Here is a 27,999-nt window from a genome sequence, read left to right on the forward strand (position 1 = left end):
GCCTAGACAAGGGGTTAAAGTAGAGCATAAAGTGTCAGTTGCTGCATTTACATCCAGAGATGAGAAATGGCTAGGTTAGGGAAGAGAGGAAGATACTTCAGAGGAAAGAAAGGGAGCATAGGTTTTGTCTATAGGTAACCGGTATAGGGGTTGGTGGAATACAGGTAACAAAATGTAGTTAAAATGTAATGAAGAAATGGTCAGAGATATGCAGTGGTTCTAGTTGGTTGCCTGATTTGTGCATGCTTGTAGTAGTAAGGCATTTGGGATGAAGCAAGGAGTGAATGGAGGTCTGTTGAATAAGGCTTGTCCAGGTGAATGTTGAAGTTGCCATAGACTGCCATCTCTGGGAATAAGGACAACAGCCAATCCAGCTCCTCTAGGAAGTTGGCTAGAATCCGCCTAGGAGGGCAGTAAATTACAATAACCTGGAGTTTTATAGGAACTGTTACAGTTATTGCATGATATTCAAATGCACAGGGGAGAGTGGGTTGAGTATTTCCTTTCCTTTTCCTTTCAACATATATATAAAGTAGACATAACAGAAGACAAAACAAAAATATACCAAAACCAAAGACAAACATATGGACAAACATGCAATGTGTTATGCAGCAATAATCCCAAGCCTTTGAATGCATGTGAGAAGAAAAAGTTTGTATAATCAAATAATAATAATAATAACAGTAGTAGTAATACAAATAGTAATAATATATGCAGATCCAGTATGTACTGTACACATTATATAAAATATATATAAAATATATGTAAAGAAAAAAAAAATCAAATTTGAATTTATGTAAAATTCAAAGTATAGTAATTGAACAAAAGGGGACAAAGTTTGTTTGGAAGGAACAATGTTGTGTGCAAATGCCGTTAATTGCTCTAAGTTTAAATGTACTAGTAATAATTTGAAAGATCTGTTCCTCTCTTTCCAGTTAAGTATGAAGGTTTTATTTGCTACAGTCAGTGCAATCAATTAACATGGTTTAAACTGATTAGAAATTTGTAGTCTAGAAGTGTCTCCCAGTAAAGCTATTTTGGGACAAACCGGGATGCTAAATTTGACAATATCTGAGAGCATGCTCATGACCATCGACCAAAATGAATGAACCAAGGGGACACAGCCAGAATGCAATAGAAATGCAATGCAAATATGGTTTAGTATTTACAACTGTTTGAAATTAGCAGACTATTGCCCCCACCCCGACCAACCTGGGGTGCGTCTCCCAAAACCATAGTTGCTAACCTGTTGGTTTTAGGAAACACACCCCTGACCGGGGTTTGGGGGCTGTGAAAGAAAGATAAATTGTTAGATAGAGCAGCTGGGGTTGCTGAGTCTTCTGGATGAATTCAGGTCTAAGTCAAGCCCAAGACGAGTGTGGATTGTAAAGAAAAAACAGAAATGAAGTCTGCTTTGTTGACAGTTGCCTGACAAATCCAGAGACCCACAGAGTAAGAAAGAGGTGCAGTAGAAGATGTAGAGATAGGATGCAGGTTAGCAAGGTGTTTCCGTTTGCGTGTGATGTTAGAGCATTGTTGAGAGACAACCGGAATGTTTTGGAAAAACATGATAGAGGTGGAAAAGAGAGGACATTAAAGGAGAGTGTGTAAAGGGAAGATAAAAATTATATTTAAGTGCATTGCCAGTTTCATTGCTCAGTGAAGTTGCACAGGTAAAGTCGCAGGTTTTAACGCTGAACGCTTCCACGTCAGTGCACAGACATCAAATAAATACACAGTCTAAGAGACTAAAGTGATAAAAGCTGTTGCCGCATATAATGCATAAAATAATATATGTTTTAATAAAGAACCTTTATTTTTAAAAGTGAATGACAAATTCATGTTGCGCAGACAAAAATGAATATATTAAACCCCCCATTCACTGAAAACACACTACGCTGCGCACACACACTTGCTTTGATTAAGTGGAGATCTTGGCTTAATGTTCAAATCTAGAATCCCACACGAACTGATTTCCCATGTGATCCTAGAGTTGAAAGGAAAAAGGGGCTGGTCTTCTCAGAGAGCAATAAATGTGGAATAAGAATGGCCTCTGCACACTCTATTCTAGGACTCTATTCTAATACCTTTTTAAAATAAAAATAGGTCATAAAAAATTAGGGCATGTCACATGGATAATATTGGCACGTTGATGAAAACGTCTGCTATCTCAGTCATGTAAATGCATGCCTTCAGATAACTGGGTTCTGCAGACCCATTTTAGTTGAGAAATGGGTTTGAAAATATTTTGCCTTTATACAATGAAACATCAAAGTAGTGTATCATCACATATTTAAGCTTATTTTCCTGAACCGTATCATTACAGATAGTAAAATTGGCCTCTTATCAAATAATAACATTTTTAAATTGGCTCTATAAAACATAATAAAATGCTGTTACCTGTCTTTGCCAGTCTCTCTCTTGAATAGTTCATCAAACTGGAGCATTTTCTGCCAGGAGATGATATAGACCTTGAGTTTGGGCAGCACTTGGTTCATAAGCCGCAGATTGTTATAAACCAGCCCCTTCCCATCACGTCGCATGTAACTGCTGGGTCCCCAGAAGATGAAGACCGTGTCCTGACTGGAGTTCAGGAGTTCATGGCGGCTGCGCAGCACTCTCTGCATGCTGGAATGAGCGATGACCCTCAGGCTCGTGCGGTGACCCACGTCAACCCCGTAGCCATGGGCCGTGGGCGCGTCATTCATTCGGATGACACACTCCGCCTGATCGATCTCTTTTCCACGACCCCCACTGGTAAGATGACCCGAGCTGGTGACCAGCGCGCAGCTCCTGCAGTGCATCTTCAGAGGCTGTGGGGAAGAGAGTGGAAAGATTAGCTCCATGCAAGTATAAAACCAGTCAAAAAATAGTCAATATTTCATACAGAGTCTATATACAGTATTAATTTAAATAGTGTGCACGTGGCTAAGCAAATTTAAACCCTGGTGTACCAGTCCAAGGCAAACAAGTTAAACCTCAATGCTGTAACTACACTTTTATGGCCCAGGCATGCCCGTCGTCAAGGGGGGGCATCGGGGGGCAGTGCCCCTAAACGTTACGCACAGAACAATTTTACAAATTTGCATTAGACATTTCTTATTACATGTTATTGATTTAGATCATAGCAAGAATGACTTTGTTTTAGCAGAACTTGGCTCACAGGAACAGTAATCACTACAACGGTAACACTAGAAATGCATAACACATTACCTTCAGAAATGATTCAGACAATTCATTATTCACCACATTTTTACACAGAACATAATTTTAAATATAATTATATTCATAAATGACTGTTAAAACATCCCAAAACAGCACCCAAACCTTGCAAAGACCTACCTCATTAATTATTCAAATACAACAGCCAATGGCAAGTCTCCAGCAGCAGACCTTTCAATATGTTATTTTTGTGTTAGAAGTTTTATTAATTCAAATTACAATATGCAGTTTGTCTGCAAGTATATGTATATGTATATATAAATCATGCAATTCATTTAGTTAAGCATACAGTATTGTATTGTTTATACGCAATTCCTTTGCGCAGCTGAGCTGCGCATTGCATGCGATTTCAGAATAAATTTTTGGTGGTTGTACAGAAAAGCTACAGTATGGATATAAGAAAGTGGTTTAAAGAGTCGTCGGTGAAAAAGACGACTTTGACCAACACCAATGTGTGTGGAGACGACTCTGGAGCTAATGAGATGGTAGAAATGGAGAATTTGTCTAATGAGACACAAATTCACAGCGTAGACAGAGCAGGGGGTTTAATTATGAATGGGCCTACTACTAGTGATGACGTGATTGCCGTCGCTCTGGCTGCGCACGCCGTAGTAGAGACGTTGAGATCATACGGTTAAGTATTTTATTTGAATAATTGAACAAAACAAGACTATTGTGGTCTATTTTAGTTATAGCCTAATATGGGTTGTTGTTATGGTCTGTCTCAGATCATTAAAAAAAGTGTGCCCCCCTATGAAAATTAAATGCCCCCCCATTGGGTTTGTTCTGGCGACGGCCCTGGGCCCAGGGTGTGGAGATTTCTGTTTTTTTTCTTTTTGTTATATAAAGTACAAATTAAAACTGTTTGTGAAAACTTTACACCAGGACATTTTTTGTTAACAGCAACAACAATTTACAGGCATCATTTCCTGCATTACAAACAAAATACTATGAAATTTACTATACAAAATTTAGAGCAAATATTTTGACCAGAACATAATAAGCAAAATATTTGTATTTTGTGTCTTTTCTAATCATCCTGTAATTCTGTTAAGTTATGCAAATATATATATATATATATATATATATATATATATATATATATCAAACAATGATATTAAAGAGATAATTCACCCAAAAGTGAAAGTCAGGTTTGGAACAACATAAGGATGAGTATGATGATGACAGAGCATTTTTAAGTGTGAATAGCGATTGATGCTATTTACACTAAGGGAAAATGTCAATTGATTCTATTTACACAGAGGGAAAATAGTAGTATTAACATATTGAGTGTAAATTATCATTTTAATTCAAATTATTAAGTGGATGCTACTTTATTGGGACAATAAAGCCATCCCTACACTTACACTGTACCCTATAATTTATTTTCTACTTTTTGATTAATTCCTTAATTTTCATGGAAAATGACTGCCTTCCCGTTTAGATATGAGATTTGGAAAGGCAAAACATTTTTTTTTTCTTTTTTGCAAAAGCTCACATCTTACTATTAACGCCAGTAGATCTGATGTTTTACATGTCTTTTGTAGTTTTGACTACCCCAATCACACGCTGGTGGACAGAGTTAACATAAATAGCCTCTGCCAATAAGGTGGGCTATTTGCACTTAATGTAAATAGACACTGCATTTTTATTTTTGGGTGAACTATCCATTTAATATACAACATATGTAGTGGAAATGACATGTTGGTTAAAAAAAAATGAACTATTTGATTAAAGAAGAGAGTGTAAATACTGTGTTTTAAGAGAAATTATTAAAAAAAAGTAGCTTATTAGTTTATTTTCCACAAGGACCAAGTGTCCACTGGTGAAGAAACATCCGTAAATGAATAAACAACTGTTTAATTTTGTCTTTTGTTACTCTGGGTTATAGGTCTGGCAGAATGCACCGAGAAACAATGGAGGCTCTTCAAATTAAAAGATCTATTAAGAGGAAAATGTTCTAGTTTCAAATATATTATTGACATAGGCAGTGCAATTTTGCCTGAGGATATCTTTATTCACAACATCTTGTTGGTCAGATATAAATGAAGAGGTTAGTAATTTAGGCCTCCTGACCTTGAATAGTTTTAAAATCCGTCCTGCTTCTACACATCTCCACATTCAAACCACATATTATTCCACTGAGTGGCTTTCCATTCTCTACAGCTTTCCATGAATTATTCCAAGCCGACATAAAAGCACCATTGGTATTCTTACAGTGATAAGGACACAGTCCCTTCAGTCCCATCCTTGGGGGATAAAGTGTTTCAGGAATAAAGGCCCATCTTTGCTTCTCAAGGAAGTGTTGCATTTACGGTTAAATTTCTCTTCCCCATCCTCTGTCACGCTCTTTAAATCAATAATATGCAAAGAGCGCTGCCAGCATTGCGTAATTTGTCCTGGATGAAGGCATCTGCTGTGAGGGAAATAATAACAAATGGCGCCATGCATTCTGCAGGCAGTGCTGCGACATTTGAATGCGTCTCCTCTTGGCGTCCGATGCTCTCTAGGTAATGAAACTCAGCCGCAGGTCAAAGAAGACACAGGTGCTGCTCCAATGACATAATGTTAATGAGGCTGGGATCAGCTGAAATCCTTGTGGGCCACATGAGCTTCCTGTGTTGCCCAAAATCCTTTGTTTAACTGCTGATAAATGTCCCGATGTAGTCGATAGCTGCAAGGGAGACTCTTGAGCAATAGTGAGGGTTAAATGAGCACAATAGCAATTCCTTAGTCATTGTCCAACAACTGTCAACATGTGAGCATTTAAATCTGCCCTGGGACACAAAAATCTGATCATTTTTGGCATATTCAAATAATCAAATCTATGCAATATTGAAATCTAAACAGCACAAAAACATATGAAATGGGTTGTGTCCAGAGGCACTCATTGCAAGGGTATGGATTACAAACTGCAGATCTCCAGAGTCTTGTGTTATTGGCCATTCTTTCCAACTGGTTCCAGGTGTAACCCATCTTTATGATTTCAGCCTTGATGTCATGTTGCCAGGTGTTTCTAGGGTAATGCCTACCCCCTTATGTTGGTTGGCAGTTTACAAAGGGTGTCCACTCTCCAGCCCCATCTTCTCTAGCTGATTTCTTATTCAGCAGGAAGTTAATGTGTCCTTTTTATTGCTGATGGTGTCAGGCCAGTGGATCGGGAGAATTGATTAAGGTTTGGACCTTCCCGGTGGTCTATCTTGGTTGTCCTTTAGGCTTCAGCTCCATACAGCAACAATGACTTGAAGTTGGAGATAAAAAAGACAGGTATTTGTTGTCAAGGTCAAATCTCTGGAGCTCCACATATTCTTGAGCTGTATAAAGGCTGCTTTGGCAATCCTTGCCTTGATATCTTTGTCTGTACCCTTGCATAACTTTAGCACAAACCATTCTTTGTTGATACTTAAAATATAGCAAAAAGTAGTTTGGAAACAATTGGATGAAAACTGGCTAGAGGCTTTTTCATTTTGTCGTTTTCACTTTGTCAATAACAGAACAGCGCAAAAAGCTTGTGTCACAATCACTATGTAGTGTATAGAAAAAGAATGAAGGAGTCAGCAGTTTTGCACAGAGTATATGCTTGAATGTGTGATACATCTCTGTCATCCGTTGTGTCATTCCGGTCATGATTTTCCATCCTTTCTTTCCAAAATGACATCTACTCAGAGTTTTATGATAAAGGCTCTTGGCATGGTGCTGACACTCTTATCATTACTGAAGTAACTACTGTAAAAATGCCGGATATTGATTACAATGACTGAACAAACAGATCAGTTTTCATCATTTGCAAAATGACAAAGTGCAGACAGTCAATCCTAAAGATTGATTCGAAAACCAAATCAGATTTGTGTGCAGTGTGAAGAAAAGGCCTCAGTGTCCTGAGTGTTTTTTTACAGTGCTTGAGCTTTTACTTCACACTGTAAATTACATATTGCTGAGAGAGCCAGACTCTGTCCATCAAGCTTGAGGAAATGTCACTGGGAAACGGCACAATTAGACTGACGGCCATCTGAGAAGCAGATGACAAGAGCAATCTTACAAAATGACACATGAGCACTACCCTGGCATGATGATTTGAGAATTAAAGCATTTTATGTAATTCTATAACAGGTCAGCTAAGATTGTTTTACTGAGTGCTATATTTGAAGGTTCAAAATAAAATATTAAATGAACTGAAAATGATGCAAATTTAGAATTAGTTATTTGCTTGAAAACATTAATGCACCTTGAAGTGTCAAATACAGCTGTTTTTTTTTTCTTTTTTTTTTTTTTTTTTTTGATGAAGTGCTGGGGGCAAAATATGCTTTAACAAAAACATTCATTGCTGTCTAGTATCATGAGAAAATTGTTTATTATATATTTCACTATTATTAGAGCATTTTAATAGGACAGTCAGACATGTGTTTTGTAAATTATGAATTATGTAATTATTTAATTATGCAAGAGTTCTGCACATGGGGTCCGATGGAGTACTCTTCTAAAAACCATATGGTTTATGGTACCAAATGTTAAAACAGTCTGGAGCAGAAGTCAGAGTGAATTAATTTTGATTAATTAGGGATGCTTTAATATTAACATTTTGGCAAGTTTACAATAATTTTTTCTATACTATTTAAAAAGTAAATGAATAAACTATTAAAAACGAAAATCAACAAATATCGGTCAGTTTTGCGATTTGCTAAAGGTCGCAAGTTGTAAAGTGTTAATTTCTTATTGGAAACATTTCTGCCTGTGGCAAAATTTCTGCAACATTATATTCTGCTTGAACACTTTAAAAGTAAGTGAGTGAGTGGTGTTGAAAGCATTTTCGGTCATCTCCAAAACAAATGAAAGTGAATCTCACAACGTTTTATGTTTGTGGTTTACATGTTGCGGCAGTTCAGAAATGAAATGTCTTGTGAGTGGTGGTAAAAGATTAATTCAACCTACTCTAAACCGAGTGTTAATAAAAGCACACAAGATAAAAACACATTTTAGACATTTTAGCTTGCTTCCACAAACACTTTTTTTTTAATCATGCCTCATGTTTTACACTTGGCATTACAAGTGAAACACTTTCCCAGGTGAGCTACAGAGCAAGTTTACTACATCAGAAAAGCTATACATATAGAGCTGATTATTAGATGTAAACATCAATATGTATTCGTTTTACAAATAGGTCATAATATAATTTTGTGCAAGGAAATGCACAAAATAAGTATTTATTAATCAATAACTTGCCTTGTAATCATAATTTGTGTGAAACTGAACACAAGTTGGTGGTGTTTTGCTCTTACTAGTGTTAATTTCAGTTGAGAACTGCAGTATGCTGTATGTATAGAAGACACAGACACATGTTTCCAGAGAGCCCATGTTGAATTTATTTGCACTTTTAAAGATCAACTGTACATGAGTTCAGTGACCGCAAAGTAAACCAGCCGATATGGAATTGAAATACTGTGAATCCTTAAATGTAATCACTTCACAATTCAATTTCAATAATTTTTGGCTTTATCTGATAGGACAGTGCACTGGTAGGCAAGAAACACTGAGAAAGGAAAGAGTGTAACAGGGTCAGGAAAGAACCTTGAGTCAGAACTCGAACTCTGGTCGCCTGAAGCATGGCTGCACCATATGTCAGAGCTCTGCCTGCAAGACAACAATGGAGGCCTGGTTATCCATCAGGAATGAATGTACCAGAATGTGATCGAGTTTGATGAATCGTCTATCATTAGACCAGAAAAATACTAATTATGTAAGTAGGGTCAATTTTGATTTCATGTTTATTTTAACATCCCAATAATAGAATATCTAATATGGTCTGCCCCAGGCTTTTTTTCGCCTAGTTTCCTTTTTGTTTAGATGCCACTCTGAATTGAGAATCCATGATGTTTAGTCTGCCCTCCAAGGAACTCACGGAACAGAATTAAGAATGAAGTCAAAAACAAAAACAAAAAAACACACAGTGAGGGAGTAATTAGTCTCATTGTACATGCTGCAGGCAAACAAAAAACAGATATCTCTTTCAAATCAGTGAAGAGAGAGGAAATAAAAGTGCATTTGCATTGTGGGAGGAAGTAGCTCTGGGGCATCGTCGATTAAAGGCCCTGCAGAGATTACTGACTCTCTGTAAATCGCTCTGCTGACCTGAACGGCCTGCGGTGCGCATGATATATGAAGCTAACAAAGGAGACGCGATGGGGCGCACCAGCCATAACGAAGCAGACGGCAATTAGCCAAATTCCCATAGGCTTCCCATCATCACCCTGCTGATGGTCCAAGCTGCATGTTCCTGCATGCTCTTAATTAGACACAAGCTTTTATTTTTTGCCACATATTCTACTAAAAAAAAAGAAGTTTATCCTAATTTTTAGGAGCTTTCAATAACAGCAAAAGGCCAAATGAGGGAAAAGTAAGTTTTTATTACGTTTCAAATAGAACCAAATAGCTGTAGATGAAGGAACGTGTCTCCTTCTTGAAAATGAAATGTACAGAAGCATCTAGTGATTTTCTTGTCTGTAATGTTTTGATGGAAGTTCGAAGGAAACCACTCATAGGACTCATAATGGAACAGCACAGAACATTCATCCCTAAATGACTGTTCTGGCTGCGAGACTTTCTGATAAAGTTGTTATTGTTTCTCAAGAACTGGATATTATTATTGTCTACTGAATGCTGCTATTGCCAGAGGGCATTATGCCTTAATCTGCACTGTGTTTTTGGCATCCCAGCCTCATTGGAAAAACTTTCCTGTGGCGACATTTCTGTAAAATGATAATACATTACTTTTTGTAGGTTTCAAGACACTTCCGAAGTGAATGTCCAAAGAGTGGAGCCCTTTATATTGCAAGAGCAATGCTTGGGCTACCAAGCAAGTCAGTACATATGAATATGATTATGAAATTGTATTCATTTACAAATTATGCAGTATGGTAAATGTGTTTTAAGGTCATAGCATAGTATTGTGCTAGGAACAGCACAAAAACAAGTCCTTAATATCAATAATATACCCTGGTAATCATAATTATTTAAAAAGCAATACAATGATCTGCACAATATTGTGCAGCTACTGCAGAACTGGAGAACTGAGAACTGTCTGAACTTCATAAAATATTATAGCCTACTTCATACATTTAATTTATTAAATATTTAGGTTAATATTATCACCAATATCAGACTAGTACTCTCAACTCTGTTTGAGATTTTATTAAACCACATTTAAAGCCATTCCTAAATGAATATATGAACAATGACTCTTATAAGTGTGTGTGTATACAGTATATTATATAAAATGAATTGAAAAGGCTCATGAACTCATTTGCTGGTTTGAATTACACTCTTAAAAATAAAAGTGCTTCACGATGACATAGAATAACCTTTTTGTCTAAATGGTTCCATAAAGAACCTTTAACATCTGAGGAACCTTTCTTTTTCACAAAAGGCTCTTTGTGGCTAAAGAAGGTTCTTCATATTATAAAAATGTTAGAAAGAGATGGTTCTTTAAAGAACCTTTAACTGAATGGTTCTTTGTGGATCCAAAAATGGTTCTTAAATGGCATTGATGTAAAGAACCTTTTAAGCACCTTTATTTTATTTTAGAATTTTTTTTAAATGTATCACTATAGTTTCAGTCATGTCTGGTTTTTTTGTCAAATGCGTCAAAATGCATTTGAAGTATCACTCCACAACCTACAACAGGTTAGTCGCTGACAACACATTATTGACTTATTAATGCTGGCATAGTGTAAAAGTACAGAACAATATTGCAAATGAAACATATTTGTTAGGGCTGTTTGGATGTAACCCGTCCTGCATCATTTCTGTATTTGTGAAAGGTAAATCCTACAGATACATCTTCACCCTCCAACTTAATCTGTGAGCCACAGAGGCAACTCTGACTTCATACTGAGGGCTCAACGTGTCCTCAGCGGGAGAAAGACACTCAGAGAATGTGTCTCTAATACTTCTGTGCATCATAGGTGATATGACCGAATAGAAAAAGGAAAGACAGAGGGTGCAAGAGAGAGAGAAAGAGCAGTAAAACGAGTCAAAAGGAAAAAAAAAAAAGAACCAGGAGACACTGTCAGAATTGAGATGAGACGAAGACGCTCCCTGTTGGGATGATTGCTTTGCCCTGAATACAAAAGGTGCTTCCCTGCAAACATTTTGTGTTGTTTGCAAGCACAGATTAAGTCCAGCCACAGACATCCAAAATTCTTTAAAACAAGCCCCCAGGGAGGAATTAGCATCCATCCCCTGGCTTATAAACCAGAGATGGGCCGCAATGATAAAGAGCTCATCTCAAGGAGAGCGATGGTGGGGGTGTAGAGAGGAGAGACGTACTCTAGAAGGGGCAATCATAGTAAAAGTGTGAGGATGGGTAGGATTGCAAGAACAAGTGCACTGGGGCGGGTGGGGGGAGGGGTTGGGGTGATTTGTCGTTCTGGAGGGAAAAAAGGGAAAAGATTCAAGCATTAATCATGAGACTGCTTGAAAGAGCACTTTTCTTAGGTAGACGATGACATTGTATAATAACATTCAGGTCTGAATGACCCAGAAACATCCAAAGTAATATATTTGGTTTTTCTTTTTGTCAAAAACTTCAAATATACATAGTATAATAATATAATACCTAAAGTAGATTTCTATACTAAAGCACACATTTTTCAATGTTAAAATTCTAAGTTGATGGTATATTTTTGAAGGCTAAAACGTGAAAGAAATGAGTTAGCAATTCTAATTTGATCGTCACAAAGTCCAAAGTTTAATCAAGTTTTTGGTTAAAGGCCTGAAATATGATAAATGGGACTACAGAACATTAAATGTCATCATGGCTTAATGATGGTGACGCTGAAGATGCGTAGTTTGTTTATAGCCTACTTTATTTTTTTTATTTCTGCTGATTGCCAAAGTTCATGTAAATTGAGTTCATTTGTGAAGATCATCATGATGAATAAAATATGTGACAATTATAAACTTTTGTTAATCACAGAGCTTATTTCTGCAATAATCCAAGAGCTGATTGAAAAATCAAGGGTAGTCAGGTCACGGGAACCAGGGTAATGATTTGGTATATTTGTTGTAATCAGTGAGGTCCACACCAACATACATTCTAAAAATGTATCCTTTTGTGTTCTGCAGAATAAGGAACGTCAGACCAATACATACTCAACAGAGAAATGCCACAAATAGTTTACTTCTGCCAAACATCCTCTTTTAAAATGTCTTTCTCCATAATTTGCTGATAAACAATAGTCTTTCTATGGGATTACAGTGATTGGGCAACACAGAACAGAATGTACTGTAGGTATGGCAAGTAGGCTCTAAAGTATGTAAATGCATTAACTGTGCAGCTATTAAATGCATTAAGAAACTGAGCAGCATTAAAACCTATTTAGACTAGACTGGTTTTCCTTGAGGAAATCAGGTAAATTTGTGTTTTTAATAGATTTTTTGTTCTCCCTCACACAAACTCAGTAAAATTATGGAGAAAATTACCCACCTAGCTGTTCATCTTACTCCAGGGTCCTCTGAGAAATTTTATGCCGTCTAGATAATTTGAGGAATGTCAGAAATTGCAGCATTTAATTTTCTTTTTATATGCTTCTCTGTATGCATTTTGACCTTAATAACTAATGCTAGCTTTATCACTCTGCTGCCTGGTGCACCTTCATTATGGAATAAAACCTTTCTGCCAACTTTCTGAGTAAAATAACAGTTGGTCCTTCTTCTGCTGGCATCCAATTTGATTTAAAAAGGAAATACAATCAATAAGAAACGTAAGACCATGTACTGCACAGAAAAACCAGTGCCAGGTCTGATGTTCTTCTTAATTAATTACTTTACTAAATTCTATATACATATAACACTATAGTTATATAGTGACATACCAAGTCAAGTCTTTTTCAGCAGCTTCAACAAATGAATACAAGAAAAACTTCTGTTAATAATTCTAATTCAAAAGGTGCATTTAAATAATTGTATATACTAACACTTTAACTTTGGCAGCCCAAAATTTTAAGAAGTTATTTTCAGAGTTTTTCTCTAAAATCTTGCAAACAGCAATAAGTTCCACAAAAGTGTGATCAAACAGATCAAAAACTTTGCAGAGTGTAAGAAAGATTGGAAAAGTTCACCAAAATAAAACATGAAAGTAAACAACTCCAGATGAGATGCTTCACAGGATAAGAACCCAAATACTGCTGGGGCTGTTTTAGGGTATGTGTTTGCCATTCCATAAACATGCTGTGTGTTTGTGTTTTTCCTGGATGAAATCAGTAAAATTGTGTAACAATAATAACACACCCAGCTCTGAAGGCACATGGCGATATCCATAATGGCAGACAGTATTCATTAGAGATATCATATAATCTCCATATAAAACACGAATACACACACGCTCTGCCAGTCATTAACGTCCGTGCTCTTTATCAGATAATGATAATGATCCTGGGCTTCTGCTGAGCTACTGAGACCCTAACCTTGTGTTGATAATGCCCTGAATTATGCCTCATTTCTCTATGGGCTGTTTATTGGATACCATTTGTTTCACTGGTTGCACACTTGCGTCACACAAGTCGAACCCCAAATGCATTTATCACACTCCACATGCAAACATAACCAAAGACAATACAGTCGTTTATCTATGATCACAACTTATGTGTATCTCCTCCATCAACTACCTAGACACCAGAACTGTATAATAAATTATTCAAAAATTATTTTATTTTTATTTTACCAGAATCTAATTTTAAATGCTACAGTGAAGTTTAACTAGCTAACTGCATGCATCATTAGAATAATTTATTTTATAAATATCTTTTTCATTTTGTTTTTCAAAAAGTGCTTTATAGTGTCCTGTTAAATAATAATATATCAGTACATTATTGTGCATGGTAATAATTTTTTACTTAAAAACAATTATATAGTACTCCACAGAAAAAATATATTTACCAGGACAACACATATTAACTGAAATTATCCACACTCAGTATCTCAAATACTGTATTGCATTCCTAATATTTCATGTGCAGGATGCGTATGAATATAACAAAGCAGGATTATTATAATTAACTACAACTAAAACCATAAAATATGTGAACATTTATTTACTTTAAATAAATGTTATCTGAAATAAAATAAAATATGTACTAAAATAACTAAAACTGAAATATATATATATATATATATATATATATTCTAAACTAAAAACTAAAATCTACAAAAAAATTTGTTTAAATGAAAGCAGAAAATGTAACAATAAAATCTGATTCAAAATATCAACAAAAACTATAATTGTACATCAATGATACTAAAATAACTTCTCACATTTAATTATACTATATTTAAATAGTACATGTTTATTAGCGATTATGCACATTATGGTCTTTTATTACATTTTATGTTTCTAATAGTTGTTTCCTTGCATTTTTAATGTCATGTGTGTTTATTACTGTGCGTGTTCATTAGCAATTCTTTATAAAAGGCCAGTTTGAAAGAACTTTAAGATGTCCTGTAAAAAAATCCACCTGTATTAGTTTCAGCTGCCAGTTTCAAGTTCACCAGGAGAATGAGGCACATTTAGTGCAATTAACCCTGAAGACTCTGTTCAATTTAAAAGTAATTAATGCAATATGATTAGAATTGGTAACAAAGCCCATTGTCCCTCTATAGGTTCATTATTGTATGCAATTCACCACTCAGACCTCTCTTTAAATCCCTGACCTCCATAATAACTCTAAAGAAATGGCATTCATATCTATAATAGCTGCCTGGCAGATATCAGAAGAAGTCATTAAAGCGCCCAGATCAAGGAGATCCTGTCACAAACGTTCTCCATTCATCTCCCACAATCTTGCTTATCCCTCAGCAACAAGACTGATCCTAAATTACTATGGACTCCCAATGGGGATCTGCATATGCATAAAAATGAATGATAATACTCTATCTGTACTATAGAGCTTAGGACGTCTCACACAATGGGCTGTCAAGTGTGTTTGGGACCAAACTATTGTGCAATATTTCAATCTGTCATGTCAGGAGCTGATGAGAGCTGTCAACGGCATCCGTCATACTTGTGAAGCCGTGCCATTAGTCAGTGTTGAAATGAGGGTAAAACTGTCAAATTCTTCCGGGAATTCCACTTTAATATGAGCTGCAGTAGAGTGTCGGCTGGTTCTGGAATTGTTGTGAATTGAGTCCAGTGGGGAAACTAAAGGATATATTAGTGATTTTATTAAACCTGCACTGCTTTGTGTCCTCATGTTTATATATCAATATGACTAGCTTATGTTCTTTCCTTTGCATTTACTTCATTAACTTCATTAACATCCACTGAACCTTTAAATAGTGCAAAAGGTTCTTTATAATGGAAAATTGTTATTTAGATTATTTTGCACTTGGAAAAAAATGGTTCTTTTTAGAACTGTTGTTTTTCTCTCAGTGTTATCTGGGGTTCTTTTATGGCATCACTGCAAAACCCCTTTTTTTAAAGCTTTTTTTTTTTTTTGAGAGTTAGGAACATATTTTTTAAGTCAAATGAGGGTGTTTTAAAACTATTCCTTATTTGCTTTTGCTTTCAACTAAAAAAAAGCTCATTTGGAGCGACTTTATAAGACTGATTTGACTTGGTGGAGCAATAATAAATTACTCCATGCGGTTCCTGCAATATGTTGTGACTCTCCAGGGAAATGTTATCGGCATACAAATTTATCAAAGCCAGATTATATCGAAAACACAAATAACAGCTTGATCGTTTTTTTCTGAGGCTGAACGACAAACTCATCAATCACTGCTAAATAGCTGCATAATGCCCTGGGCTTCTACACCATTATGGGGCAAAAAAAATCATTAATATCCAATTAATCTGCTGCTTTCCCCTCTACATTTTTCACCAGGAGAATAGCCAGAGGAAGAGCAATCCATCTGTTATGTATGTACACCTTACTGCATAGTGTAGCAGTTTATGGTTTGCAAAATGCCTTTTGAGACTCAACTGGCAAACATCATCCCCTCGAGCTGACGGATCAGAGAAAATAAGAGGTTAAACATGAAAACCATAAAATTATCATCCTGTACTGTCAAGTGTTTCCAACATCCCCGTTTCCTGTTATGTACTGAAACATCCAGAAGCAATTTCCTGACCTAGAATACTCAAATGGCCCATCCATGATATTACATTCATGATGAAATTCTAGTCTAAACATATATTGTTTGTAGTGTTGCCCACCAGGTGTTACCAAGAGCACTTCTGTCTGACATAAAAGGACCTGCAGTGTCTCTATGGAGGAACTGAGTGTTCAGCGGAGACCAATCCAGCATAATCATGAAGGACTACTTGGTATGGCCTCAACTGAAATGACTAAATAATTCAGAAGATACTCTCAGGAAAATCTGAGTGGTGCTTGCCCGTCCAAAACTCATTGTTAAAATCAGAATATCACAAAAATTGTTTGCAGATAAATCTGTGGTTCAGTCCCATGAGATCAATAGAATCTAATCCAAGAAACATTGACCCACAATAAACATGGTTTAGAGTGCATAGACAAAATGATCTGAAAAACTTCCTGTTAGATAGCAGTTGGAAGATGCCATATTTCTAGAAGAGACAGTTTGTCTTGCAGTCCTGTGAGGTAATTGTAGCCAATGGAATTTCAACATCGAGATGATATGCAATGATATTACTAATTTGTTCAAGCAAAGCCACAGGAGCTTTTTGGAAAAAATTTATATCGCTCTTTATACATTTTCTTGTCTGAATTAAAAAAAAAAAAGATATATGACGCATATATACTACATGTTAAAATACTGCCTATATCAGCTAATATCTAATAAACAGTATTTCAAATATTAACCGACACTGATGAAAAAAAAAATGCAACTTTAATGGGGCAAGAAACAAAAAATACTGTAAATATCAGCCACTAACCAATACCGATTAAAAATAATAAAAAAATAAACCCGATATGATACCAATACATTGTGTATCCCTAAAATGTATCCTTTTCAAAGATAATGCATTTGACATTTTTAAGAAATATCCCAAAATTCTCTTGAAATTATGTTCTCATCTCAGCTTTATTTCATTTTAAATGTGTATTTAAAATGGCACAAGTCACAGTCACAAAAAAAATAAAAAAAAATAAAAAAAATAATAAACTGCCTACTGTTTAATTGTTCAGGTCAGAGAGAGGGTTGAAACTTTACAAACATTTTATGTGTAGTGGGAGAAACATATATTTATATTTTTAAATAATAGCGTAGCCCATTTTACTCTTAGGGTTAAAGGGTTATACATATACATATGTAACAGCAATAAGAATTGCTAAAAACTTAACAAGTTTTGATACTGTATGCAAACATGTTTAACATTAATTAGTTTACTAAGCAGCAACTAGGCCATCATAAAACTCAAATATGCTCTGAAAAACAAGTTTTTGGGAAAAAAAATTTTTTTTAGCACCTAATGGAAATGAGGTATCAGGCAAATACTAACATCTGAACTGGCAGATAGTGATGTAGGGGAATGACTTTCATAACCCTGCCTTCTCAATATCCTCTAAAATTGTGGTCGTAAGGTGTACATATCAGCGCGCATTCAGAGCTCCCCTACTGGTTATGTCCACAGGTTATGTGTTTTCAGAGTGAGCAGAGAGGATGTTTTCAGCACAGAACTGAGAGCGTGCAAATCCGCCATCACTGGAGACATCAGCCCAGCTTGCTGAGCTGAGGGAAGACCACTGGGATCTCTCTCTCTCTCGCTTTCTCTCACTCAACTTCTCTTCCCTCTCCACATTCGAGAGAAGAACTGACACTCATCTCGTCCCACACTGGGAGGATTCAAAGGAGCAGTCATCCAGCAAATGAAATGCAGAGAGAGCTCAGCGGAGAGCAGGGGGACCATTCCTATCACCATCCACCTTTCGGAAACTGTTAATTGCAGAGGCAGTGGTAAAAACGTATTCAAACTGTGACGACAAAATTAAAGGATCCTTATACATCTAATTTTTTACTGTACTATGTCAACATTACTTGACTACAGCTAGGGAAAACGCTTGTGCTGAGTTAAACAAGAATTAATTGTGATCATCTGAGTTTTTGTAACACACAATTCAGTAAAGAAGTGCAAAGGCATGAATTTGGCCTGTCACAATATCAGGTTTTAACACCAAATTTACTGTGACCGAAACACAATGCAATTGCGAAAGCCATGAACAATTTAAATTGATTAATTGATTAATTAACTGTGCTATCAGTCAAATTCCCCTGACTTTCACAATAAAATAATCACACTCAAAAGACAGTGGAGGTGGAGAGACAGTTTGTCTCCAACATTGATGGGCTTTTTCAAATCAACTTTTAGTTTCAGTTTTGATTTTGGCTTCCAATGAAAAACAACAATAGAGATAAAAAATGATTATAATTAATCGGCATTAATCAAACATCAAATCACTCACTGATTTTAACTGAATGAGTTTTGTAATACAGAATAGACCCCGACCGATATGGTTTTTTTGGGGGGGGGGCATACCAATATTAAGAAGTAAAAAAGGCAGATACCGATATATCTGCCGATATTCTTGGTGCATATTATAGTACACATATTATAGTACAGTACCAGTCAAAACTTGGACACACATTTGACTGGTACTATATATAGACTATAGTGAATATATATATATATATATATATATATATATATATATATATATATATATATATATATATATAAACACACATTAATATATTTTTTGCACTGATCGCTCAAATTTGGTGATCAAATGCTTTTAATGGCGTGACAGAGATATGTAATGGAGGCAGGGCATTTAACAATTTCACAATAAACTTTACTATGCAAAATGGGTGTGATATAAGTCCGTTTCATCCAGGTCGCCAGTAGCAAACAACGGAGCACGCTCTGCTGGACAAACTAAGTAATTACACCATTTCAAGCATTTTATCTGCATTATATGTTGTGTAAAAAAAAAAAAGTTAATATCGATAATAAGCATATTGGCGGCATATTCACCGATACGATATATCGGTGGCAGGTTCGTATCGCCGATAATATCGGTTTAATTCATACACTGAAGACTATTCTGTATTTTATTTTACATTTGATTGTGTTCCTGATGAAGAAAACTGTAAAGTGATATACTGGCATAGATAGCATGGGGTTAAACTGGATTGCAGATAAATGAATGGGGCCACATACATTGTGCAAACGTGGTACAAGTGAATAGTACATTTTCCTTACATACATCACATACATAGTCATACACAATCACATACTAGAGGATAAAATGTGGAAATCCTTGGAATCCCACATAAATGCTACAGTTCTGAAGTATCTCTAAGTCACCTTTCTCAAATCATATGATCTAGTCAGTCCTCTCAATTACCCAATCCTCAAAATGCATATAGATCCAAACCTGTGTGCAACTAATGTGCTGTGTAATGAGAAATTGTAAGAGCTATGGACTATGAAATAGATTTCTTACATTCTTAAAGGAATAGTTCAATGAAATATGAACATTCTGTCATTATTAACTCACCCTCCTGTCATTCTAGTACAAAATAAAATATATTACACTATATGACAATTCTTACACCGTGTTCCAAATTATTATGTAAGTGACATATAATTAGGACTTTGGTACAATAAATATTCAGATTTTTGTTTGTGTTTTTTTTTTTCACATCATTTCAGGTAACTGGTATCAATCTCAGACTGGTTTGGTCAATAGTTTGCCAGGTCTTCTTAGGTAAATGGAAACCGTACTTAAAGAGGTTGTTCCACATTATTAAGCAAGTCACAGTTCTTATGAAATATAGTGAGGAAGAAAGATCTTTCTGAAGATGAAAAATATGAAACAATGCAATGTTTTGCAAAAGGCATCAAAACAAACAATATTTTGCTAAAATTAAAGAGAGATTATTGAACCATCAAAAGATTTGTGAGTGACTTAGATGCACATAAGATCTTGGTCAGATGAAGCTTTAAGTAAAATTTCTGTCAAACAAATGAACTGTATTGTAACTAGCTGTAAAAAAGCAACTGCTGAGCATCAGACAGATGTCAGGTGACAGGTCAAGATCCTTTCCATGCAGACTGGCAGTTGTGTGTAAAGCTGCGGTTTAGTCACTGCTAACCAAACCTCACAAAGAGAAACCTGCACAATGGCCGTGCAAACACATTGCGTCTTGTTTTCAAATAATTTTATTCACTTATGAATGCTTCAGTACAATGGATGGTCCAGATAAATGTATTTCTGATATGCCCATGCTATTTCAATGAGATTGCAATATCAGCAAGGAGGCGGTGGGTGATGATTTGGGTTGGACTATTGGGAAGTGAGATGTAAGGTCACTTTAGTGTGTAAAAATGACTTCTGCAAGATATGTGGAGTTCATAACTGACCGTTTTCTGCTGTGGTATAAAATGAAGAATAGTGTTCTCGGAAATAAAAGGATTTTCATGCAGGATAACACACTATCCCATGTTGCATAAATAAATAAAGAACAATACATAATAATAATAAATAATAATAAAGCTGCTAAACAGTTTGAAAATGTGTTTCTACAGCCACTGTGCAGGTTTCTCTTTGTGAGGTTTGGTTAGCAGTGACTGAAACGCAGTTGTATACACAACTGCCAGTCTGCATGGAGAGGATCTGGAGACTCCAGTAGCTTCAAACACCTGTCTGTTGCTCAGCAGTGGCTTTTTTACAGCTAGCATTACAATACAGTTCCTTTGTTTGACAGAAATTTTCCTTAATAAATCTACGTCTTACCAAGATCTTATGTGCATCTAAGTCACTCACAAATCTTTTGACAGTTCAATAATCTCTTTTATCAAAATTTGGCTATTGCAAGACATTGCATTGTTTCATACTTTTCATCTTCAGAAAGATCTTTCTTCCTCACCATATTTCATGAGAACTGTGACTTGCTTAATAATGTGGAACAACCTCTTTAAGTAGGGTTTCCATTTACCTAAGACCTGGCAAACCAGTCTGAGAGTGATACAGTTACCTGAAATGATGTGAAAAACAACACAAACAAAAATCGGACTCTTTATTGTACCAAAATCCTATTGATATGTCACTTGCCTAATAGAAATGACAAAACATTTCAGAAAATTATATTAAATTTAAAATTACATTTGTTCAATTGGTTTATTATATTTCAAGGTTTAACATGTTTTACTGTACTTCATGTTTTGAAGCTCAAATACACAAAAAAGATGAATGTGGCAAAGATAAGATGATGTGAAGTATTTTTATTTATTTTAATACATAATAAATGTTTGTTATTTGAGAAGACTCCATAGTGCACTACATTAATAGATAACTTTATTGTCCTTTTAGGGGTTTCACAGCCCTGTTCATCATTTCATTTCATTGTATGGAACAGAGCAGCATTTACATTTGTTTTGATGTTGCACTGAAGAAATTCATAGGAGACTGAAATTAAATGAATGTGAGAAGATGACAGCAGAGTTCTTATCTCTTTAAGGCCTGTGAAACACTATAATGCCCTGGCATACATCTCTTAGCATTTCAAAGAATCCAGCTGTGTTTAAAAGCATTTTAAATAGTATTTCATAATTCTATTTGCGTCCGTGTGCGGTTCTTCCAAACTGAGCCCTTCCAGTATCTTCAAACCACATTAGCAGGCTGTACGTTTTCTAGCATGCTCTTGAGAATTGTTTCCTTTGAACTGGCAAGTCTGAATTTGGGGCAGTATAATACGCATTCTTTCTATACTGTCAGCCAGACATCACGGATGTAATAATGGACTTTATAATCCACCCACATAATCCGATGGGAAACAAAACAATAAGCAGCACTTGGTATCTACTTTAAAGATTAAACTCCTGCCCATTTTAAAGTCTTAAAGCAGCATTAATGCATGTGACTCCGCCATCAGTTATACTACCAACTGCTATTAAGATTCATGGGCTTTGCTCTAATCTTTGACCTTACTGTCCTGAAAAAAAATTGCAAATGTTGAAATTATACATTGCTTTCACACTGCCATCCAATGATCTGATGCAGAAACCCAAATTCAGAGCTGAAAGAAACATACCTCCCAGACATCTTTACGAGACTCAGACAGTTTAATATTACTTGAAAAGGCATGCACTGAATTCTGATCCTCTTCACTTGAGTCATACAGTCAGAAACAAAAGCTGCAACGACATTCATTAAACCAGAAATATTAGAATCTAGTCTAATGAATTTATCAACAAAATAAATAAATAAATAAAAAAGAGAGAGGGAGAGACGTACTGTATTTCTCAAAGGCGTTAAGACTCTCAAAAATCATTAAAGATTACAAAACATCTGATGTCTGCGTTGGGTCTTGTTATTGCAAATTATTCCATAAAGACAGAAACAATTCTCATCCCAACAACCCAACATAGCAACATGCTTAATGCATTATCAAGGTCACAGTTTCGAATCTTTGCTATTGACTAAATAAAATAAAATCATTCAGAAATGCTCAGTCCATATTTAGGTTCTTGCCTACACTCAAAAAAAAAAGTTGTTGAATGAACTTAAAAAAATTTGAGTAAACTTTTCCACGAAATTGAATTACATTTTCCAAACAATATCGAATTAGTTTGAAATTATTTGTTGTAATCTTGTTGTGTAAACTTAAATTATTTTAGTCAAGACAACAAGAAGAAAATTGGTCCATTCTACTAGATAATGTTTAGCCATGCCTAATAGAGAAAGTTGTGTCAGGTTAACTACTCTGAATTTTGTCATGCCTACTATATAAAATAATGCTATGTTAACTACATTCAATTTGGTCATGTCTACTATATCTAACAATGCAATGTCAACTACAAACATTTTTGTACTGCATACTAGAAACAATTTAAATCATTACACTTATCTAACTTGATTCTACAGTTACTTCCAAATGAAAGTGAAATAATTGTGTTCTATTACATTAAAACCTTTTTACTGTATACCTATAGTCTACTGTGAAGAAAGTCAATATGTTAAAAGTCAATCCATTTAGTAAAAATCTGTATTTAAAACATGAGCACATTTAACCTTGAGTGTCTTCTTGCTTAAAACTGCAAATATGGCAATTAAACATGCTCATTAAGTTACAAAAATGACAGTTCAAATAAAACATGAGCATATAAGAATATAACAAAATGTTATTTTATTTTGTTTTCTTAAACATGATATTAAATGTGATTGAGAGACGTAATCACCTCTGCTCATCGTGCAAAAATTCAGATACAACAAAATCACATGAGCATACAAAGAAATAAAACAGCATTCACAAAGGGATCCTCAAACACAGCACACCTAAGTGAAGAGCTTTGTTTTCTGCGCCTGTGCTTTGGCAGACAATTTACACAAGTTCAGCTCGAGAATCATTTTTTGGAGCACCTTAAAAGTGTAGTGGATCTCCTGTGGATGAGTAAGATTTAAAGAGTATATTAGTCCAAGTAGCATGGCTGTAGCCAATGCTACATTACCTAAACCAGAAAGCACCTCCACATCTTCCAGCACAATGCAGATATCTTCGGGGTCTTCTGTTGCATCAGCAAATTCATGCTTTACATCACAGAATCCCTAAAAGGTCTTCTTTATGTCCGCTTCGGTTCTTGCAGGGTCATCATCCTTTAAAAAAAAAAAAAAAAAAAAAACAGTTATTTTTAATGAACAACTCTACTTCCACAGCACATTCATACATTCACGAGCCATCTAAAAACAATGCTATTGCGTTCGGTCACCAGATCACAACCCAACTCAACACCTTTGGCAGACTGTTTTCCACTTTATAATGTAAAATAATACAGTGCCTTTGTCAATATCACAACAATGAATAACTATGCTTCCTTAAAATCTCTAACTATCACTCAGTGACTGTTTGAAATTTTTAATTAATTTAAATGACATTAACAAATTACATTTATAAAATACCAGATATTCTCAAGAGCCATTGATACTTCGGTAACACTTTAGAATGATGTCCATTAGTTAATGTTAGTTAATTCATTAAGTAACATGAACAAACAATGAACAATACATTACTGTTCCTCCATTGATTTAAAACATAAGAACTTGAAATTTATTGCCAACAGTTATGATTTTTTGTTGTTGTTGTCTTGCAGCCATACGAAGCAAAAGTCATTTTATCATATTTTGTATTTTGAACCCGTGAAGCCTGGAATTAAACTGCTGTTTTCATCAGGCCAGAGGAGAACTGGCACCCAGATTAAGTAAACTTTCTCCCAAAGTTTATTTTTCATTTCTGTCACTAATTAAAGGGATAGTTCACTTTCAAATTAAATTTAGGTATGTTTTAGCTTACCTCAAGGGCATCCAAGATGTAGGTGTTTTTTGTTTCCGTAGTAGTTTACATTTTGATATTTTTAGGTCAAACTGTTCTTGTCTGTGACTAATATAATGGAGGTCTATGGTCACCACCTCAAAGAGCATGCACAGAGAAGTCCGAATTAAACAATTCCCACCGTAAGTACACATTGATGACCTAAGACACGAAACAAACGGTTTATGTATGTATCTCCTGTACACAACCACGTCCAACTGATCTGAGTGCACGAGTACTTCCTGACGTGACGTGCGCACGCGCTCTGGCTTAGTCTGCGCAAGCGCGAAAAGCGCCGGAAGCGATCTCTCGCGTGTGTACATCACTCATTGTTTATGGTTTACCACACAATACACCACCAATCTGCATTGTCTGAAATATAATGCAGTAACTGTAATTATTAATTTGTTTATAATGCACCCTATAATCGTTGCAATTATAATAAACAACACATTACTCACTATTGACAGTGTGCCATTGGGTCCCTCTGGCATTGGACGTCGCCTCTAGTTTATACGTGGCATACTAAACACAATGTGCAAAACGCTGCGGCTCAACAGCGGAGAAAACTCAGGATCTTCAGTCAGGCAGGTGTGATGCGATACAGTCAATGTCCTCGTCGTCTTGTAGTTGTTCCATTCGTGACAACATACGCTCTCCACTTCTGTCGGCATCTCACAACACTTGCTACTAAAACACCACCAATTTTTAAGAGATCTCTGTCTCTCTGAGGCTTGAAGACGTGCTGCCGCAGCGGATGCTTCCATGATCGCTCCTGAGTACTTTATCTGTGTATTCTGGTTTAAATATGGCTGTGACAAATTCAACGTTGTCTGTTGATGTATTGAAATCATCTTCCATTGCAATTTCCTGTACGTATAAATATGTTTAAATCTTCACAGTGTAAGGTAACACTTCAGAAATCTCTGTGTAAACCATAGACAGTAAGTGTAAACCATGAGTGTGCTTTCCGTGCTTGCGCAGACTAAGCCAGAGCGTGCACACGTCACACAACAGGAAGTACTCGCGCCCTCACATCAGTTGGACGTGGTTGTGTACAAAAGGTAAAAACGATATAAATACTGTTTGGTTTCTTACAAAAACCACTCGTTTCGTGTCTTAGGTCATCAATGTGTACTTACGGTGGGAATTGTTTAATTTGGACTTCTCTGTTCATGCTCTTTGAGGTGGTGACCATAGACCTCCATTATATTAGTCACAGACAAGAACAGTTTGACCTAAAAATATCAAAATGGGAAATACTGCGGAAACAAAGACACCTACATCTTGGAAGTCCTTGAGGTAAGCTAAAACATACCAAAATTTAATTTGAAAGTGAACCATCCCTTTAAGTTTTGGTTCCTTGCCACTGCCACCTTTGGCGAATAGGGATGCTTGACTGATTGCATAGACACTATTGGAAGAGAGTTGAACTGGATGATGACATCACTGAATAATCAATGAACTGACTTTTTCTTAAAAAATAAAACAAAAACTGTCTGTTTGTTATTGTCCTCTTGCATTACCGACAAACTATTTTCCTGTTTAATTATGCTGCTTTGACAATGTGTATTGTGAAAAGTGCTATATAAATAAAGGTGAATCGAATTGACTATTAAGAACTGTGCTTATCAAACAGGATGATATCACGTAAACCTAAACCAGTGGCTGTGTGGAGTACAAAGGTTTAAAGAGAAGTTAACATCAGTCATTTAATTCATATCTGAGCTTTACAATTTACTCAATATTTTAAAATTAAAAAATGTACATTAACTCTTTACCCATCAGCAGTTTTGATGGGGAATGTCTTTTGATATTCAAACATACAAACGTGTATATATATATATATATATATATATATATATATATATATATATATATATATATATATATATATAAGAAAGTGTCTCTGCTTTTAAATTGAAAAAATTTTAGGCACAGTTCATGTCACGTCTTTTGCAAGGTCAAGTTTGTTATTACTTTTGATAACTGTTTGTAACGAAAAAGAACTCACCAAATACTCCATCATATTCATCTTCATTCAGGTAGATGCATAGCCCCTTGAGAATGCACTCTTGCTTGGTCTCCATGGTGGCATTATAAGAAAACAGACAAAACATTTTTTCAGGTTTCTGATATTCATACATGACACCCTCCAATACACATCTCTGAGCCATTATGAATTACAGAGCACTATATCAATAGCTTGTATTAAAAAGCAATTTATAAAAAAACTGAAAAAAATAAAAATACTACCTGAGACATTGGCAGCATCACATCTTGAATCTTTTTTCTAAACACTCCACCCTTTTTGGTAAACACTTTTAGCAGATCATCAGAGAACAGATCCAGTTTGGACATGAATTTTGGAGTGTAAAGGAAGGGTTGTGATCCGATGAAATTCATTTATCTGAAGACATAAGTTACAGAGGTCTTGTTTATGGGCAATTCAGCAAAGACAAAAAAGGTTAAAATGCTACAAAGAAAACAAAATATTTAATACAGGGTCAGGGTGACAACTTATGACAGAAATCATTTTCGATTATTCCTCTTGATATATTAATCGCAAGTAACAGAATAACATTAACTTACACATACAAGCGCTTGGAGAAACAAAACGTTATTAGCTGACTACACAGACATAATGTCGGTCCATGATCATAACCTAGCTAGCAGAAGAAATGCAAAAACTCCACTTACAATTACTGAAGCAGCGAAATGTAATACTTACGTCGCTAAAACACTATTTGTTGTTTAAGACGAGACTCCGTGAACGCGGTGAATTCAGTCACGAGCACGTGAACTTAACAAGCGTGACTAATCTAAAGCCTTGGATTGGCTGCTGTGCGCTTTGATTGGCATCTCAATCGTTTTAACAATGACGAGCAATAAATTATAAATTATAGATGAGGAAGACCTAAAATATAAATTTGAAACTTTGTCACCCTAACAACAGCTAAATGCAGAGTAAGAATTTAAAATCCTAGGGGACAATTTGGCAATTTCTAATTATCAGTCGTGTCTTATGGCCCTGGTTTTATACATTAATTCATGGTACTGAAGGGTGTTCTGTTCTCTCTTGTTCCGCGATTCTTCATTTTAACGTTTTGATACTTTTAGGAAAAAAAGAAAGTCTGCACCACGTGCTGAATCCAGAAACCTAACATCAGCTACAAATGACACACTTAAGAGCTATATTCATACAGTGCTTATAGAAAAATAACTTTCTGGTATGCAACAAGATATTAAGAAAGCATATTTTAATTAGTTTGTTAATTAAATAAAATTAGATGGACGGTGATAGACAAGAAAAAAAGGCCACTTACCCAACTCACATGTTAGCTGCTGAGCAATCCATCTGCATCCGTTTCCGTTGATGACGTGCATCCGGTTAAGATGAACAAAAAATATTCTTGTTGACTCAATTTAAAAAAA

The 27,999-nt window shown here is 35.6% G+C and overlaps 1 protein-coding gene and 2 long non-coding RNA genes across 4 annotated transcripts in view; 1 reads left to right on the top strand and 2 right to left on the bottom strand.

Annotated features, from left to right (window-relative positions):
- The window catches only part of LOC127951183 (alpha-N-acetylgalactosaminide alpha-2,6-sialyltransferase 5-like), a 48,689-nt gene that overhangs the window by 16,417 nt on the left and 4,273 nt on the right, over positions 1-27,999 (bottom strand). The window contains exon 3 of the mRNA XM_052548935.1: positions 2,401-2,813. Coding sequence (XP_052404895.1) covers positions 2,401-2,813 — 413 coding nt within the window. The remainder of the gene's footprint in view (positions 1-2,400; positions 2,814-27,999) is intronic.
- Positions 6,173-18,204, top strand: LOC127951185 (uncharacterized). Its single transcript, XR_008152617.1, has 2 exons — positions 6,173-6,489; positions 17,828-18,204. It is a non-coding gene; the product is annotated as an uncharacterized LOC127951185 (long non-coding RNA).
- Positions 23,363-27,960, bottom strand: LOC127951184 (uncharacterized). 2 transcript variants are annotated; one of them, XR_008152615.1, is made up of 4 exons: positions 27,891-27,960; positions 26,821-26,974; positions 26,579-26,648; positions 23,363-23,852 (listed from the first exon to the last, which is right to left on the bottom strand). It is a non-coding gene; the product is annotated as an uncharacterized LOC127951184 (long non-coding RNA). The 2 variants fall into 2 exon arrangements; XR_008152616.1 differs by having other exon boundaries at positions 27,900-27,937.

Source organism: Carassius gibelio, chromosome B2, assembly GCF_023724105.1.
Source record: "Carassius gibelio isolate Cgi1373 ecotype wild population from Czech Republic chromosome B2, carGib1.2-hapl.c, whole genome shotgun sequence".
Lineage (NCBI taxonomy): Eukaryota > Metazoa > Chordata > Actinopteri > Cypriniformes > Cyprinidae > Carassius > Carassius gibelio.